General features: G+C 31.2%; 1 protein-coding gene and 1 pseudogene across 1 annotated transcript in view; one reads left to right on the top strand and one right to left on the bottom strand.

Moving 5' to 3' along the window:
• Positions 1–9,331, top strand: part of LOC107486054 (subtilisin-like protease Glyma18g48580) — a 16,183-nt gene extending 6,852 nt beyond the window's left edge. The window contains exons 5-11 of the mRNA XM_016106595.3: positions 6,166–6,280; positions 6,370–6,916; positions 7,003–7,097; positions 7,184–7,456; positions 7,532–7,667; positions 7,759–7,975; positions 8,465–9,331. Coding sequence (XP_015962081.1) covers positions 6,166–6,280; positions 6,370–6,916; positions 7,003–7,097; positions 7,184–7,456; positions 7,532–7,667; positions 7,759–7,975; positions 8,465–9,009 — 1,928 coding nt within the window. The 3' untranslated portion in view covers positions 9,010–9,331. The remainder of the gene's footprint in view (positions 1–6,165; positions 6,281–6,369; positions 6,917–7,002; positions 7,098–7,183; positions 7,457–7,531; positions 7,668–7,758; positions 7,976–8,464) is intronic.
• Positions 9,332–9,443: 112 nt separating this feature from the next.
• LOC107486055 (MDIS1-interacting receptor like kinase 2-like) lies at positions 9,444–12,781 on the bottom strand (annotated as a pseudogene).
• Positions 12,782–16,548: the final 3,767 nt, after the last annotated feature.

The following is a 16,548-nucleotide window of genomic DNA, read 5'->3' as shown; positions in this document are numbered from 1 at the left end:
TTCATTATTCATGTTTCATTATATTTTTTGAATAATATATAGAAAACATATATCTTGTGTATAAAAATGTGACTATTAGTAATTTTATTAATAAACCTTTTTTTAAACTATTACTAATTTCAATTTTAATAGAAAATCTGAGGAAATAATTTCGCTTGCCATAAATAATATACTAAAACTGTTAGTATATTATCTTCTATATGGTTAATTGAATTTATCAATGATTTTTCCGTGTAAATCGTTATTACCCAGTTTTTAATAACTACTTAATATACAAAATTTGAAATTGAAAATTGTTATTACTAATTCAATTAACTGGTTAATTGAGTAATAATTGTCAAATTATTAAGGTACAAAATCATTGATTTACTCAATAGATTTTCATATATTATTTATATTTCAAGTAATAATTTAAAATTATATTATTTACCCAGTTAATAATACTATTATTAATAATTATTTTTTGCATTAATTTTTAAATCAATTATTAAATAATTATTTTTGTTAAGATAATTGTTTATAAATTATTTCAAATTATATTTTGTTAAGATATAATTATTTAGATTATTACTCATGGCACGGGTATAATTTCATTTTATACCAATTAATCAATTATAATTATATGACATGGGTGTCCAATTATAAATAAAATATGTTTTTATTGGCAAATAAATTGTCTTTAGGTCAATGATTTAATATATGTGTAGGTTCATTTTTTTGTCAAATATAATGAAAATACAAATAAAGAAATAAAGGATAAAAATAAACTTAATAATATCTGACACTACTTCATTTTATTAAATTATTTTAAAATAGCACATCCACAAAAAATAATCGTAATATATAAATTGAGGCAATAATTTAAAATTCTATAATTATAATTTAATCAAATACTAATAGTAAAACCAAATTACCTAAACAATATTGAACATATTCTAGTCCTTAGTCACGTATAATATAGAATCATTCTTGTAACGACAACCAACTGAAATAACATCGTAAGTTTCAATATTTAGAATTCGTGCAAAATCAGACCATCCTCTTATTAGATAAGCTTCATCATCCGCTATCCATGCAATACGGTAAGGTATAGAATTGTCACACCGAGAAACCAAACTAACTCTTATTCCCCTCAATGGCATTGCATGCATGCAAAAGAAAGTTGGTAATTTCTGAAAAAAATCAAAATATGTTAAAAAATTATTCTAATAATGAACAGCTTAAATTAAGAAAATTTAAATATATTACCAATAGTTGAAATTGCATATCTGAATTTGTCACGAATTTAGCAAAATTGAACTGAAACTGAGGGAATTCAATTTCGTTATGTGCTCCACTTCGAAGATTTTCGAGTGGACGTAAAAAGCATGGAGGGGATGGAACTTGAACTTGCCCTATAAAATTTCGTGGATGCAATTCCTCAATAAAAAATTGAGCTCCTCCTAAGAAATCTAACTTTAACCACATTCCATTGGGTTAGTCATAATAGGTGAATAGATCCAATCATCCTTCGGTAAAGTAGAGACTATTGCTTCTTCTTTAAATGCTTATATCCATGTAGTTGGAACCCGAATCAGTAAAGACAACTCGATGATGTATTTCATGGATGTGATGCATTGTAAATGATTGTGGCAAAAGACAATCGAACTGGAACATTAGACGATAAATGTGGTAAAAGACAATCGAACTGGAATATTAGACGATAAGAATAACTTAGAGTAACAACAAATAAAAAATTATCAAAAGAATAATATAATAGAATAAATATATAAAAAAATATTATAAAAAATTATAAATTGTACCTTAAAAGGATCAACTTCAATAAAAAAACAAAGAATACATTCTTATTCTATGAAGTAGTAAAAAAACACTAAATATAAAATTATGAATTGACTCTCAAATTTAGATTCATGTATTACAGGAAAACACTATATATAGACTTTAGTAAAACAAAAATAAATATGTAAATTACCTATTATTAAGGTAATTTTTTAATAATGCATTAAATTTTGATTTGATACCATTATAATGAAGATATGTTTTTAAATTAGTATAATTATATATTATTTATTTAGTATTAATTATAATACAATTACAATAAAATAATTTAAAATAGAAAAAAAATTTATACGTTTTGGAGGGAAAATGGAGGCTTGAGAGATTGACACGTCACTTTTAGTAGTCGAGGAAAAACCCAATTTTAGTATATTAAGTAGATAAACTGTGTTATTGTTGAAAGAGTTGATGTGTCATAATATATGTATTGCCAAAAGATGATTAGTTGAAGCTAAGTTATATATGTATATTCATTTCGAGTTAGAAACATGGATATAAGAAAATTAATAGTGGTACACTTTTTTTTTTCTAATATAATGTCTATGATATATGATTTAGGAATGTTAAAAATTTAATTGATGTAACATCTTATTACACATAATTTTATTTTTAGGCCATAGATTAAAAGTAGTAAGATATTATGACATTTAAAAATAAAATATATACATATAGTATTTAAAAGAAAATAATTTAGCTAAGACTCCGTGAAAAAAATGACAGAACAAAAATGCAACATTCTTAAAAACGTCAAAGATCGCAAGTGTCGGTGAGCAAAAACGGTTGGTGAACAAAAAGGAACGAGACAAAGAAATGTATATATATAAGAATTCTAAAGGAGATACATATCAAGTCTCAAGTCTCGACCTGCGAAGTAGAGGCCGACTATATATATATATATCCCCAAAAGTAAACATAAATATAAATTCTGTTTATCTAAAATCAACCTCTAAGAAGGATATAAAAGAAAAATACAAAAGTGGAGAACATATATATAAAATCTAAGTGCAGAAAATAAATCTCAAAAGAAATCTTCGCTTTCCAAAAGTAGATCTTGTACGCTCATTGAGGTTTGTCACGTTCGATACCTGTAAAGTAGAAATTCTCGAAACGGGTGAGAACATCATCCTTTACAGGATTTTCAGTGGGGTAAAAGTTTTAAATAGAAACGATGTAAAGACTACACGAACCCACTAGACAATCCTAAACTCCGATCATTCAAGGTTAAGTCTTGAGCCTTTTCTAATACAAACAGGATAAACAAACTAAGTCTCAGCCCTTATTAATAGTCTCTAATCTCGATTCTCCCTAACACTAAGCTATTAATTCTCTCAATATCATTATTGTTTATTTCAGTATTAACCCTTTTCGGTTCTATAGTCTTTACAATTATTATCGACAACATTCAATCCCCAAAGGTATCAATTATCATCACTAGTCATACTAGTGCTCTCATAAATCTCAGTTCTCCCTGATACAAATCATCATCTCTCTCTGTATCATATATAACAACCCGCATTTCATAATTCTATATCAGTTCTTATAAAATCTCAACTCGAAGCAAATGGGATGAGTCACTACCGTTGCATCTATTCAGGAAGCTCACATATCAATTAATACTCATTCAACATCCTCTAATCATTCAATCATTCACATTTCATTAAAAAAAAATAGCCCTCATCGTCACCATTGCCAACATGAGGAACCTCTCAATTATGCAAATACATATAAGACAGTACAAAGAATACACAGATAGAGATAACAGATAATACAATTAGATCAAGTAGCATATAAATATAATTGATCAACTAAGCAAGCCAAAAACCAAAAGCACACCCAAATAAATCATACAAATGCAAATGATGCATGTCTTTTCTATGGCCAATGAGTTCATCTGTCGATTATACAACCAATCCCGACACCTCCGATAGCTAACTCGGATATGGAACACCACAACACGGAATATGTATTACTTGTCTACCGGTGCTGGTGTTTCATCACAACCCGGAGTAAACATTACTCATCCACTCAAGCAGGTGCCTCAACCATAACCCAGATAGGGATTAGTCATCTATCCTTAGGCCATGATTCAGATAGGAATTACTCATCTATCCTCAAAATTATAACTCGGATAGGGATTATTCATTTATTCTCAAAATCACAACTCGAATAGGAATTACTTATCTATCCTCCAAACCATCACTCAACATTTCAAATGTCCTTAACTATACACCTTATCACCATCACCATCATCTCATTTAGTATTATCAACGCCTCATTAATTCAATTATTCACTTTGCAAATCTCCCTCAATATCAATCTAACTCCGTCTATATGTTCGCTCTTATTTTAAAGCCTAAAAATTTGCTATCGGACCTTAAATAGAATTACAGAGGTGAAAAAGTAAAATGAATAGACAAAAACAATTAAAAACAACATTTGTTGAAAAACAGGGTAATTGTGCGTACATATGACTCCCTTTTTATAGTACGCGCGAAACGCGCACGAAAAAGATACATTTCTGAAAGGCAAGTTGTGCGTACGCATGGGTCATGAATACGCATGACTTTGCTTTTGTGCATACGCATGGTATGCACACAATACTCGCACAAGGCTCTTTCACTCTGTAACACGCATCATACGCGCATGACCTCAATTTTCTGCAATTTCTGCAGAATTCAGTTTTAAACCGTAAACTTCAAACGCGTATAACTTTTTCGTTAAAATTTAGTTTCCGTCCGTTTTTTGAATGTTGTAAACTAATCGGGCCCAAGTTTCATTTAAGAGAAGTTCCACAAAATTTAAGGGTCCGAGAGTCAAGTTACAACACATCAAACTTGGTTAACAAACAAATTTTCACCCAAAATTTTGCTAAGTCCACTAGTTTCAAAACTCCCACTCAATTTCAAGTCAACCACACAATTCAATACAAAACACTCCGACAGATTGTCAAACACTCCTCAATTACCTCTCAATCGTTCCAACACTTAAGTTATTCAATTCATTCAAACATTTCCATTTATAATTCCATGATTAATCCTTAACCAACCCAATTTACTATTATTCGGCACAATATTCAATTAGCAATTCAACATATATTTATCAATTTCTTACCCTTCCTAACCATTTGTTACACCAAATCAACAATTCCAACTTCAACCTTTATCATACACATACTCAACATCCATAATTTATAACCATATTGTCATCAATCATTCCATTCGATAATTTACACCGCTTACCTTTACTTACCTCATAGAAAATTTTTTCACCCTATCACAGTCTCAAGCCCACCACCCACATCAATTATCAACATAATCAATAATATCACAACTCATGTCCCATTCATTCATATAAACATTAATATTACCCATTCACCACTCAATTCACGATATCGCAACCAATAGAATCAAGCATACATTCATTCAACTAATCACAACACATTCTAATTTCAATCCAATCCTATCCTCAGGATAATTAACATACGCATTCACATAACTTTACATAATGCTTACTCGAAACTCAAACTCGTAATCTTAATGACGGCGGTTTCCAAACTTTTGATTTTCTTTCCTTTCCGACCAAACCAAACTCGTCCAACACCAATCGAGTCTCAATCAACAACTCCAAGATCGATCCAAGCTTTCGAAATGCACCAAATCACCCAACAACTCTAATATTACCAATTTCACACACACTCACATCAACCTAGGGTTTATAGAATTAGAAAATTAAAAGGGGATAAAGCTTCGTTACCTTAACCCATTGCTCATGGGGATGAAACTCGATAATAGCTCATACTAGAGCACCACTAAATAATCAAAATTACAACATCTGTTAATACACAAAAGCTAAATTCGCAAAAATGAGAAGAAGGGAGAACTAGACATAAAATTCAGAATTTTTTACCATTTTATTTAGATAGAATCGAAGAGAATTTTGAGACGAATGCGTGGCCACAAACAACTCGTTTAAATTAAATTATAAATATTTTTATTTTTTTAAATTATAAAATTTAATTTTTTAATTTCTTGACTCATAATTAATTTATTAATTAATTATTTATTAATCAACCAAATTTTACCATTAACATATTTCAATAATAATCACTACTTAAAAGATAGTATTAAAATAATTTGTTTTATTTATTAGTTAAAAATCACTATTTTAATTTCCATTGTGTCATTGTACGATTGTTCTTAAATTCTATGGCATTATCCTTGCATGTATGGGAACATCACGATAAAATTTATAGTCTTAGAATCAAAATATAAAAATATATATCCAAATTCACTAATAGTGTCTCTAGTGTAACTGTTTCACCTTGAGCAGGAGTTTGGCCAGAATTGAGGAGTTTCAGTGACAGGGGATATGGCCCCGTCCCATCAAAATGGCGCGGGGGTAACGTTTGCCAAATACCCGATAACAAGGGAAACCCTTGTAACAGGTTATGATCAAAATAATAGTTATGTAATTTATGCTCACTGCAATGAAATGAATAAACTTAACTACGATAGGTGGATTTTGTATAAACAGGAAGTTAATAGGAGCAAGATTTTACAACACTGCCTTCGAGGTCTACAACGGCAAGTTAAACCCATTGCTACACACAGCGCGCGACTTTGTGGGTCATGGGACCCACACTCTATCAACGGCTGCCGGCAATTTCGTGCCAGGTGCCAACGTATTTGGAGTTGGCAATGGAACCGCCAAAGGTGGCTCCCCAAGAGCCAGAGTTGCATCCTACAAGGTTTGTTGGTCGCTAACTGACTCAGCCAGTTGCTATGGCGCCGATGTGCTCGCCGCGATAGACCAGGCCATAAGCGACGGTGTTGACATCATCTCACTCTCCGCTGGTGGCCAGTACTTAGTCCACCCCGAAGATATCTTCACTGATGAAGTCTCCATTGGTGCCTTCCATGCAGTTTCTAGAAATGTTGTGTTCGTTGCGTCTGCAGGGAATGATGGACCCACACCAGGAAGCGTTTTTAACGTGGCTCCTTGGGTATTCACAATTGCTGCTAGCACCATTGATAGGGACTTTACTAGTACCATCACTCTCGCTAACGGTCAACAAATCAAGGTATTTATTTATTTGTAATAGTAACACAAGAGTTGTATATGAATTATTGGAGTTAATAAATTACGGTTTAATTTTTGTCTACCTAGGGTGCCAGTCTTTTCGTAAATTTGCCACAAAACCAGGCTTTTCCCCTCATTGATTCTACTGCTGGTAAATTTGCCAATGCTTCAAACCGAGATGCGTAAGTACAAGTAGCTCGCACGTTCTTTTTACTGAACGAGTTTTTACCGTTTCTAATTTGGTCATTATGGTGTTGCTTTGTGGCAGTCAATTTTGTAGGCCAGGAACACTTGACCCAGCGAAAATAACGGGGAAGATAGTGTCATGCTTTAGAGAAGGTAAAATAAAATCGGTTGCAGAGGGGCAAGAAGCGAAGAATGCAGGTGCAAAAGGAATGTTCTTGCGCAATCAACAGCAAAATGGGAATACTCTTCTTGCCGAGCCTCATGTTTTGTCAACAGTTGGCGATCATGATGTACATAAAGGAGGCTCTCCCTCTTCTCAACCAACTACAAATCCTACTTACTTTACAACTGCCACGTAAGTGTCAATTACCAATCAAAGTAATATCCATATCACATATCCTCATGTATGTTAACTATGCTTATATTGCAGGGCTCCTGCAGCCAGCTCGTCTAATGAGACACTAACGTTCTCATCAGCGACAACAGTTTATGGAATAAAGCCAGCTCCAGTTATGGCTTCCTTCTCCTCCAGGGGACCCAATAAGATTCAACCATCAATACTCAAGGTTGTCTTATCATACTCACTTCATTTGATTCGTTATTAACTGTATATAGTATGGTCCCCTGAATCCTTGATATTGTGGTGGTTTTCATCAGCCGGATGTGACTGCGCCTGGAGTGAACATACTTGCATCATATTCATTATTCGCAAGTGCATCAGACCTTCTATCTGATAATCGTCGTGGGTTTAGGTTTAATGTGCTTCAAGGAACTTCTATGTCTTGTCCTCATGCCGCTGGTATAGCTGGACTTCTCCGAACCCTTCATCCTACTTGGAGTCCAGCAGCTATCAAATCTGCCATCATGACTACTGGTAATTTCCCTTGTGCTTCGTTCAATTTATTTTGTATACTTATCTTTGAATTTGAATCTATTTTCAACTTTTTCGTTTTTTCAAGTGATATATAAGAAGACTGATAAAGTAATTAGAGGTTGTTAGAAGTAGTTGGAATCAGTTGCAGCTAGCAGTAGTGGCTGGCTGTTATTGTTAGTAACTAAAGATCACAACTTGATGAACAAGTCACAATAGCTTACGTATATATAATGATGTACATCTACTCTCTACAATTAGTTAACACAATAATGATCATCAAGTTATATTTCTAAATCTCTGTGTTCTCTCTCTGTTCTATTCACAAGTCTTCACAACCTACAGCCATTGATACCATTTTAAAAAATATAAGGTGGTTAGCTTATCATATGATATTTTTTGCACTGAAAAATTGTGTCAAAATTTATGCATGTCATATTATAAGTATTTCTTGTTTTAAGAAAATTACCTATTGTTATGTGTCTCCTTCAGCAACTACACAGGACAACACAAACAAGCCAATTCAAGATGCATTTAAGAACAAGCTAGCAACTCCCTTTGATTATGGATCAGGGCATGTTCAACCCAATCTTGCAATAGAGCCGGGACTTGTTTATGATCTGCACCTTAACGATTATTTGAATTTCTTATGTGCTTCTGGATACAATCAACAAGCCATTTCAGCTCTTAATTTCAACAGGACTTTCACCTGCAAAGGAACTCACAGCATTAATGACTTAAACTACCCTTCAATCACGTTGCCAAATCTTAAGTTGAGTCCGATAACAGTTACTCGTACACTCACCAATGTTGGTCCCCCAGGCACATATCATGCAACTGCCAAATTAGATGGATGCAAAATTACTATTGTGCCCAACTCATTAACTTTCACAAAGATATATGAGAAGAAAACATTTCGAATTACTATACAAGCTTCAAGTGTGATAAAGCTTTATAAGTATCAATTTGGAGAATTGTTGTGGACAGATGGAAAACACAGAGTTAGGAGTCCCATCACAGTCCAACGCCGAAGGTGATGACAAGTCTTCTCAATTTGGGTCTTAGAATATGTGAAATAATGTCTTCTTTTTGTAATAATTATTGGTACATGCGAGCTTGATATCTGATTATCTGTATGTCATGTATTTATTTTTCCGCTTAAAGAATTGTGTGTTGGTCTATGCAGTGGAAATTGTTGTACGTACTATTATCTAATTATTAATCTAAAAGCTTAGATTAAGTTTCAGTATCCAAACATTATGCTTGAAAAATTTTGATAAGGTGAAAAAGGCGTCGAGAATTGAACAATGGTATCTATTTCATGTACTGTAATTTATATGGGTCCAAGTTAATAATTGAGTTCATTGATAGATCACTTTTTCTTTGTATACTGTTGTTATCAGAAAGTATGTTCTTTGATGGGGACTAATTGAACCACTAATGATAACTTTCCTCTATTGTTATTGAAAAGTTAATAATGACATTGCTTTACTTTTATTCATGCATTCTGACTCAACAAGCCTATCTCCTTTGGTGGGACAAACCACTGAACTGAGTCTCCCCCGATTTGAGATCAATCAAATAAGTGGAGTTTCCCATTCTTCATTGAGTTGTCCAATCCTGATCATAGGAAATTGGTCATCAGGTAAAGGTGCTTTTCCCATCATAAGCTCTTTAGAAACTTGATGCATGGTTGGCCGAAATTGTGGACTTTGGCTCAAGCACTCAAGTGCCCACTTTGTGATCCACATGATTTCCCCAACAATTGAGTTCTTAGGATAAGGAGGTCTATGATCTATGACATCAACCAATAACAAATTGTATGTTATTGATGCTGTTGATGGTGACAACAATGAGTTGATCAAATCTCCTGGATGCTTTCCCATGAGGATCTCCAAACTAAGAACTCCAAAACTATATACATCACATTTCTCTGTCACTTCCATAGTCTGAGCTAGCTCTACATTAATAATTCAAGTTTAAAGTCAAAACAAAAGTGTAGTAATAAACTGATATAATTTAGAAAGTACAAATAAAAGGTAAAAATAATGGACTTACCTGGAGCTCCATAACCATAGGTGACTGCAAGTGTGGTCCAATTTGAATCTGGCTTTAAAAACTTAGCAGTCCCAAAGTCAGAGACATGAGCTTCATATTCTGAGTCCAATAGAATGTTCTTGCTTGATATGTCGCGATGAACCATAGGGGGTTTGCAATCATGATGCATGTATGACAAAGCATTAGCAACTCCTTTAACCACATTCACCCTCTTCATCCAATCAAATGCACTTGCTTTTGCTTCATTGCCAAATACTTGATCCAAACTGCCACCTTCCAAGAATTCATAAACCAAAAAAGAGAACCGAGAATGCTGGCAGAATCCATATAGCTTTATGATGTTGCGGTGCCTCATTTCTGTCAATGCTTCAATTTCATTCTCAAAAGCTTTCAAATTGGACTTACCCTCTGCATCTGATTCAGTATGAAGTTTCTTCACAGCAACAACCATTCCTGAAGGCAACTCAGCCCTGTAAACGGATCCTTGCCCTCCAATTCCAATGAGATGTTTGTCATCAAAGTTATTGGTAGCTTCAATGATAGTTTCAAACGCCATTTTTCCATCATGGCTCCATATGGAAAAGTGTTCTTCCACTTGTTGCACTTCTTTAGCTGAGTTGTCTTTGTTTCTAGCACTTCTACAAAGAAAGTACAATGAAACAGCCGCCATACAAAGCACAAGTACTAGTACTCCAAATACAACAAGTAATACCAATAACATGACCTTGTGACTTTTACGGCTAGGACTGCTGCTTGGGCATGGCACCAAGCCAGTGACATTACCACACAAGCCTTTGTTATTTTTCAATGATTCAATCGTAGCATTCTGAAAGGCTCGGTTATTGTCTGGAAGCGGCCCTTCTAACTGGTTGTATGATATGTTGACAGAAATCAAGCTTGACATACCATTAAAACTTGATGGAATGGTGCCAGAAAGATTGTTGTGAGAGAGGTTCAACAATTTCAATTGTTTCAACTCTCCAAGCACTGTTGGTATTTGTCCATGCAACATATTCCCACTAAGATCAAGAGAATACAGAGGCTGCGACGACTGGAAGTCAGAGGGGATGCTTCCCTGTAGTTTGTTGTTGCTCAAGTTCAATTCCAACAAGTTGGGTAACTGCACAACTTGTCTTGGTATATTGCCACTCAACTCATTTCCTCCAAGGTGCAAGATTTGAAGATCATGCAATAGTCCTATTTCTGCTGGAATATTTCCTGAGAAATGGTTGTCACTGATCTTGAATTCAAGCAGGCTTTTCATATTTCCCAATTCTCTTGGAATCTTTCCAGTTAATTGGTTGGAGAAAAGGTGAAGTCTTCCCAAGTTGGTAAGTTCACCAATTTCTGATGGTATGCCACCAGAAATGTTATTGTTGGATATTATCAAGTTTTCAAGATTTTGGCACTTCCCCCAATCTGGCGAAATTTGGCCATATAATTTATTGTCACTCAGATCAATGAATTTCAAATTAGGATAAATACCAAAGTATTGTGTTAGGTCTCCTTCCAAATGGTTATACTCTAACCTAATTCTAGCAAGATTAGTGCAGTTCTTCAAGCTACTTGGAATTGGACCAGTAAAATGATTGTTACCAGCAATCAAGTATCCTAATGAACCACCTAAGCAAATTTGAGGTGGCAAGTGGCCGGAGAGATCATTTTCTTCTACCAAAAAGTAAACCATGTTGGTAAGGTTATTGATAACTTGTGGAATGCTACCACTGAGTTTGTTGGCAGACAATTCTAAAGAGTATAGGCTTTTCAACTTTCCAACTGTATCAGGAATAGCTCCTGATAGATTGTTTCCTTGAAGAGCAAGGGTGATCAAATTGATCAAATTACCAATGGAGCTAGGAATTTCGCCAGAAAAATTATTGTGGCGAAGCAATATCCAGGTGAGCTTTGTCATGTTTCCAATTGTGGAAGGAATGGATCCTGAAAAATGGTTCTTCTCAATTTCAAGTAACTCCAGGTTGACCAAGTTTTCTATTGAAGCAGGGATTGATCCAGAAAGTTGGTTATTATAAAGGTTTAGCAATGACAAGGTAGACTGTTTCTTGATAATTCAAGATACTCAAGCTTTGTTAACATTCCAATTTCTTGGGGAATGGAGCCAGAGATTTGATTGTTTCCAATCCCAAGAAACACAAGTTTGTTTAGTTTACCAATCTCAGGTGGAATTCGGCCTGACAGATTGTAATTATCAGATAAATCTAGAAATGATAAGTTGGCCAAATTCGAAATGGAACCCGGGATTGATCCACTTAGATGGCACAAAGAAAGATCAAGACTCTGTAAACTGCTCAATGTCCACAACTCTTTAGGGATAGAACCATCAAAAAGATTTGAAGACATGTTCAAGCTGTTAACTTTGGACATGTTAGCAATTTGTGGTGGAATGGTTCCATGGAACAAGTTGTTGTAGATGTTTAAGGAAATGAGGTTGGGGAATGAAGAGAAACTAAGACTGTGAAGTGTACCTTTGAGTCCAAAGTTTTCAAGATTGATGGTTGTGATTGACTTTGATTTGTCACATTGAATCCCTTTCCATCTGCATGGACTTGTGCCGTTGTTCCAAGATGATAACATAACTTGGCTTTGCTTCTCAAGTGTGGCCTTCCACTTTAAGAGTGCATCTGCTTCAATGTTTTGATCAGCTGAAGAGAGTTTTAGAATAAGGACACAAAGGAATGTTAAGATAATAGTAGTATTTTGGAACATTATTGGTGGCATGGTTCAAGACAATCAATCAGAGTTGTTGGTGAACATCCTATGTTGTTGTAAGTAATTATATAAATGAATGAGTGATGCAAATTATTAGAGGAAAGTTAGTCGAGTAGCACGAGTACTAGAGATAACGTAGGAGACATGAATATACTTTTGAAAGTTTTGCACAAAGGCAATTCACACTTTGAAAGTTTTGCACAAAGGCAATTCACACGTAATTATGTCTTCTTTGAATAAATTGACAAATAAATCTCTAAAAATTTATATTTTTAATAGATTAATTTAAAAAAAATATTAATAAAGTCCTTTAGTATAATAAATATAGACTAATTAGTTTAAATTAATATTTTATCTTAATTATAGAGACTAATTTAAAGATAGTATGTTCATATCTACTATTTTAAAAAAATTTATTGATGTTTTTTTAGAGACTAATCTATTCAAAGTATAAATCTTTGAGAATTTATTTATTATTTTACTCTTTTTTTTTTTATAAATTACGCATGCATTTATATATGAATAGAAATTTTAATTTTAATGTTTTAGTAAATATATTCTGATAACTTTTGATGAAAATGAACTCAAAACATAACGTTTAAATAACTGAAGCAATTATAATTAACTCCTCATTAACAATCCTTGTGATATATTATATTTCAATTAATCCACATGTTTCACAAGTTGCATTACCTTTTAGTGAAGAAAAATCTATCTAGATTTTAGCATGGGACGATATAGTGTCCCTTTCACATAAGAAAGTCACATTTATTCAGTGATTGGCCATGGGAGAGACCAGAGAGAGAAAATTTATATAGAGCAGACTTAGAGCTGGAATAAAATGTGAAAGAGGAATAATATATTTGTTTATGAAAATATTATTATTTTTTAATAATCATCCATTAATCAGTTTAATTTATTAATTATGATATTTTTTAATAAATTTATATTCTAAATTTATAAAAAAATAAATACATTATGTAATTTCTTTTTTTATCAATTGAAATTGTTATATTTTTTTTCTCTTCGTTCAAAAGAGAGGTTACTTGTTAGATTTTAATTTAGAATGTTTTAAATTTTTTTTATCATCATCACGACCACGGTACAACATTTATTTTTTCGAAACTCAACTCTTCTGTTTCATTAGTGTCTGTTTAAATTTATTTCAATATTCATTAACATAAACAAAATTAATATCCAAAAATTTGTACCAAAATCTTCAAAAACACAAATACATTTAAAATTAATATGAACAACATAAACATATTTAAAATATGATATTGACACATTTAAATTACATTAATATTACAGATTTCAAATCAATAGAATAGTAAAAAAAAATTTAACATAAACACGTCCAAAAAAGAAAAAAATACCACAGATAAAAAATAACTTCTTTTTTATTTGTTCATTTTTTCTTTCAAAAAAGAGGTTTTTTGTTATTTTTTAATGAGATACTAAAATCATTTAAAACGTGTTTGAAATATAATTTTATTTTGGATGTGTTCATAATTTATTTTGTGTGTACTTTTACTATTTTAAATATGTTGTAGATATTTGATATAGTATTTTAAATGTTTCAAGACACATCTAAAATAACAAATAACAAATATAATACTTTTAAAATACATCAAAAATTTATTCTTTGTTCACACAAATTAAATTTTGTACGAAAACGTACAGAAACACAACTACATCCACAATTAAATAAACAAGATGAACAAATTCAAAACTAGATATTGACACATCTAAATTATATTAATATTACAAATTTTAAATTAATAGAAGAGTAGTGAAAAAAAAAATTTAACACAAACACATTAAAAAAAAGAAAAAAATGCCACAGATAAAAAATAACTTCTTTTTATTTGTTAATTTTTTGTTTTAAAAAAAGAGGTTTAGATTTTGAAGGAAGGCGAAAGGTTTTAGTGAGATGAAACCTATTTTAGGATATTTAAGGGCTTGTCTTTGTTTTGAAATATGTTAATATTTAAAATATTTAAAACTGATTTGGAGATTTAAAATTGAATTTTCGGTTTTTTATTTTACTTAAATTGTTTTTTAAATTTATATTTTAAATTAAAAATTATTAAATCTATTTGTATATATTTGTTTTATTATTTTTTAAATTAATATAATAAAAGGCTGACTAAAAAAACAATTTAAAGAATACCTAATTTATTGTAATTTATTATGGAAAAATAAAAAAATGTCACATATTTCATTCAATAATACCGTTTTCAAAAAAAATTATTGTTATATAATTTTAGTCTTTAATAAATTTAATTATTAATTGAATTTTCAAATTTTTATTTTCTAGAAGACAAATCAATGTAAAATTTAAAAATGATTTAGTAATTAAAATTATTTGAAAACTAAGTATGAAAATTTGGAATATTATTCTATTTCAATACATGTATAAGTACATAAAGGTTATTATAATAAAGATAAGGTCAAATAAATTTTCTTAAAAGAAAAAACGAGAAAATATTTGCCGTATGTGACCCATCTAGACACGTGACACGTCCAACTCCTTATTTCTTTTCTCATTGTTTTTTAATTTTTTATTTTTTTTTCTTTTGCTTTAGTCGTATATACAACTTTTCTTTATTGTTTTTATCGTTTTTGGGAGTAGGGACACCAATATTTTTTTCCCTCATTCAGATATAGCAGTTCATTTTTCATGATGCAAAAAGGACAGACATATTAGGCTTTATTGAAAAAGACATTTTTGAACATTTCTAATGATTCTTTTTTATGTAAAATAATTTTCAACATTTTTTGACAGTTGATGAGAGTAAAAGAAATAAAGAATACTTTACTAAAATCATTATTATAAATAACAATAAGAAACCTTTATTTTCTAGTAGATAGCGTCCTTTTTTAAATTTAAAAAAATATATTATAGAGTCATCATAATTTATTATTTATTTTTTGTTATTTTTTTTATTCTCAATCTAATTTTTAAATCTAATAATTTAATAATATATTTTATTCTATATTTTTTAAATATTAATAATTAATTAATAATAAAAAATAATAAATTCTAATAACTGCTAGTATTTTTCATTGTAAAATACTGTACTATCAAACTTTTATATTAGCTAGTCACATTTGGGTTAAATAAATTGTTTATTCATGTTCGATTATCACTTTATGATCTTAGGATTTATAAAATTTCTTGTATATATGTAGCGACAAGAAAAATAAATTTTTAAACATTGGTGACCACTTAGGTTGTGTTTGTTTGGGAGGAATATGGGAGAAAGGAAATAGAAAGGAAAGAAATTGGAAGAAAAATAACTATTTTTTTTTGTTTGGTTGAATGGAAAAGTCAAAGGAAAAAAATGAATAGTGTAAAAAAATGGATGGACCCATTAAAAATTTTTTCCCTCCAATAATGGATGGAAAATGGAAGGAAAATATATTTTGTATCAATATTTTAATATTATCCTTTATTTTTTAATATATTTTAAAATATTTAAGGATAAAATTGTCTTTTCATAACATTATATACTATTTCCTTCCTTCTCATTTTCCTTTCATCCAAACATATCTAAAGAAAATAAAATTCCACTCAATTTCTTTCCTTTCTCTTCTTTCCTTTCTATTTTTTTCCTTTCTAATTCTTTCATTCCAACCAAACAAAGCCTTAGATAAAGACGTTTATTTCATCTTTTGCTAAATATATTTTTATATTGTATTTTAATTGATTTCTGTATAATATATTCGGTATTTCTCATCACATATTATTAAATTCCGTAAAAGATTTTCTTTCCAAAAATAATAAA

Source organism: Arachis duranensis, chromosome 4 (genome assembly GCF_000817695.3).
Source record: "Arachis duranensis cultivar V14167 chromosome 4, aradu.V14167.gnm2.J7QH, whole genome shotgun sequence".
In the NCBI taxonomy this organism is placed as follows: domain Eukaryota; kingdom Viridiplantae; phylum Streptophyta; class Magnoliopsida; order Fabales; family Fabaceae; genus Arachis; species Arachis duranensis.
The sequence above is the reverse complement of the archived record's forward strand: the minus strand, read 5'-3'. Positions and strand labels throughout refer to the sequence as shown.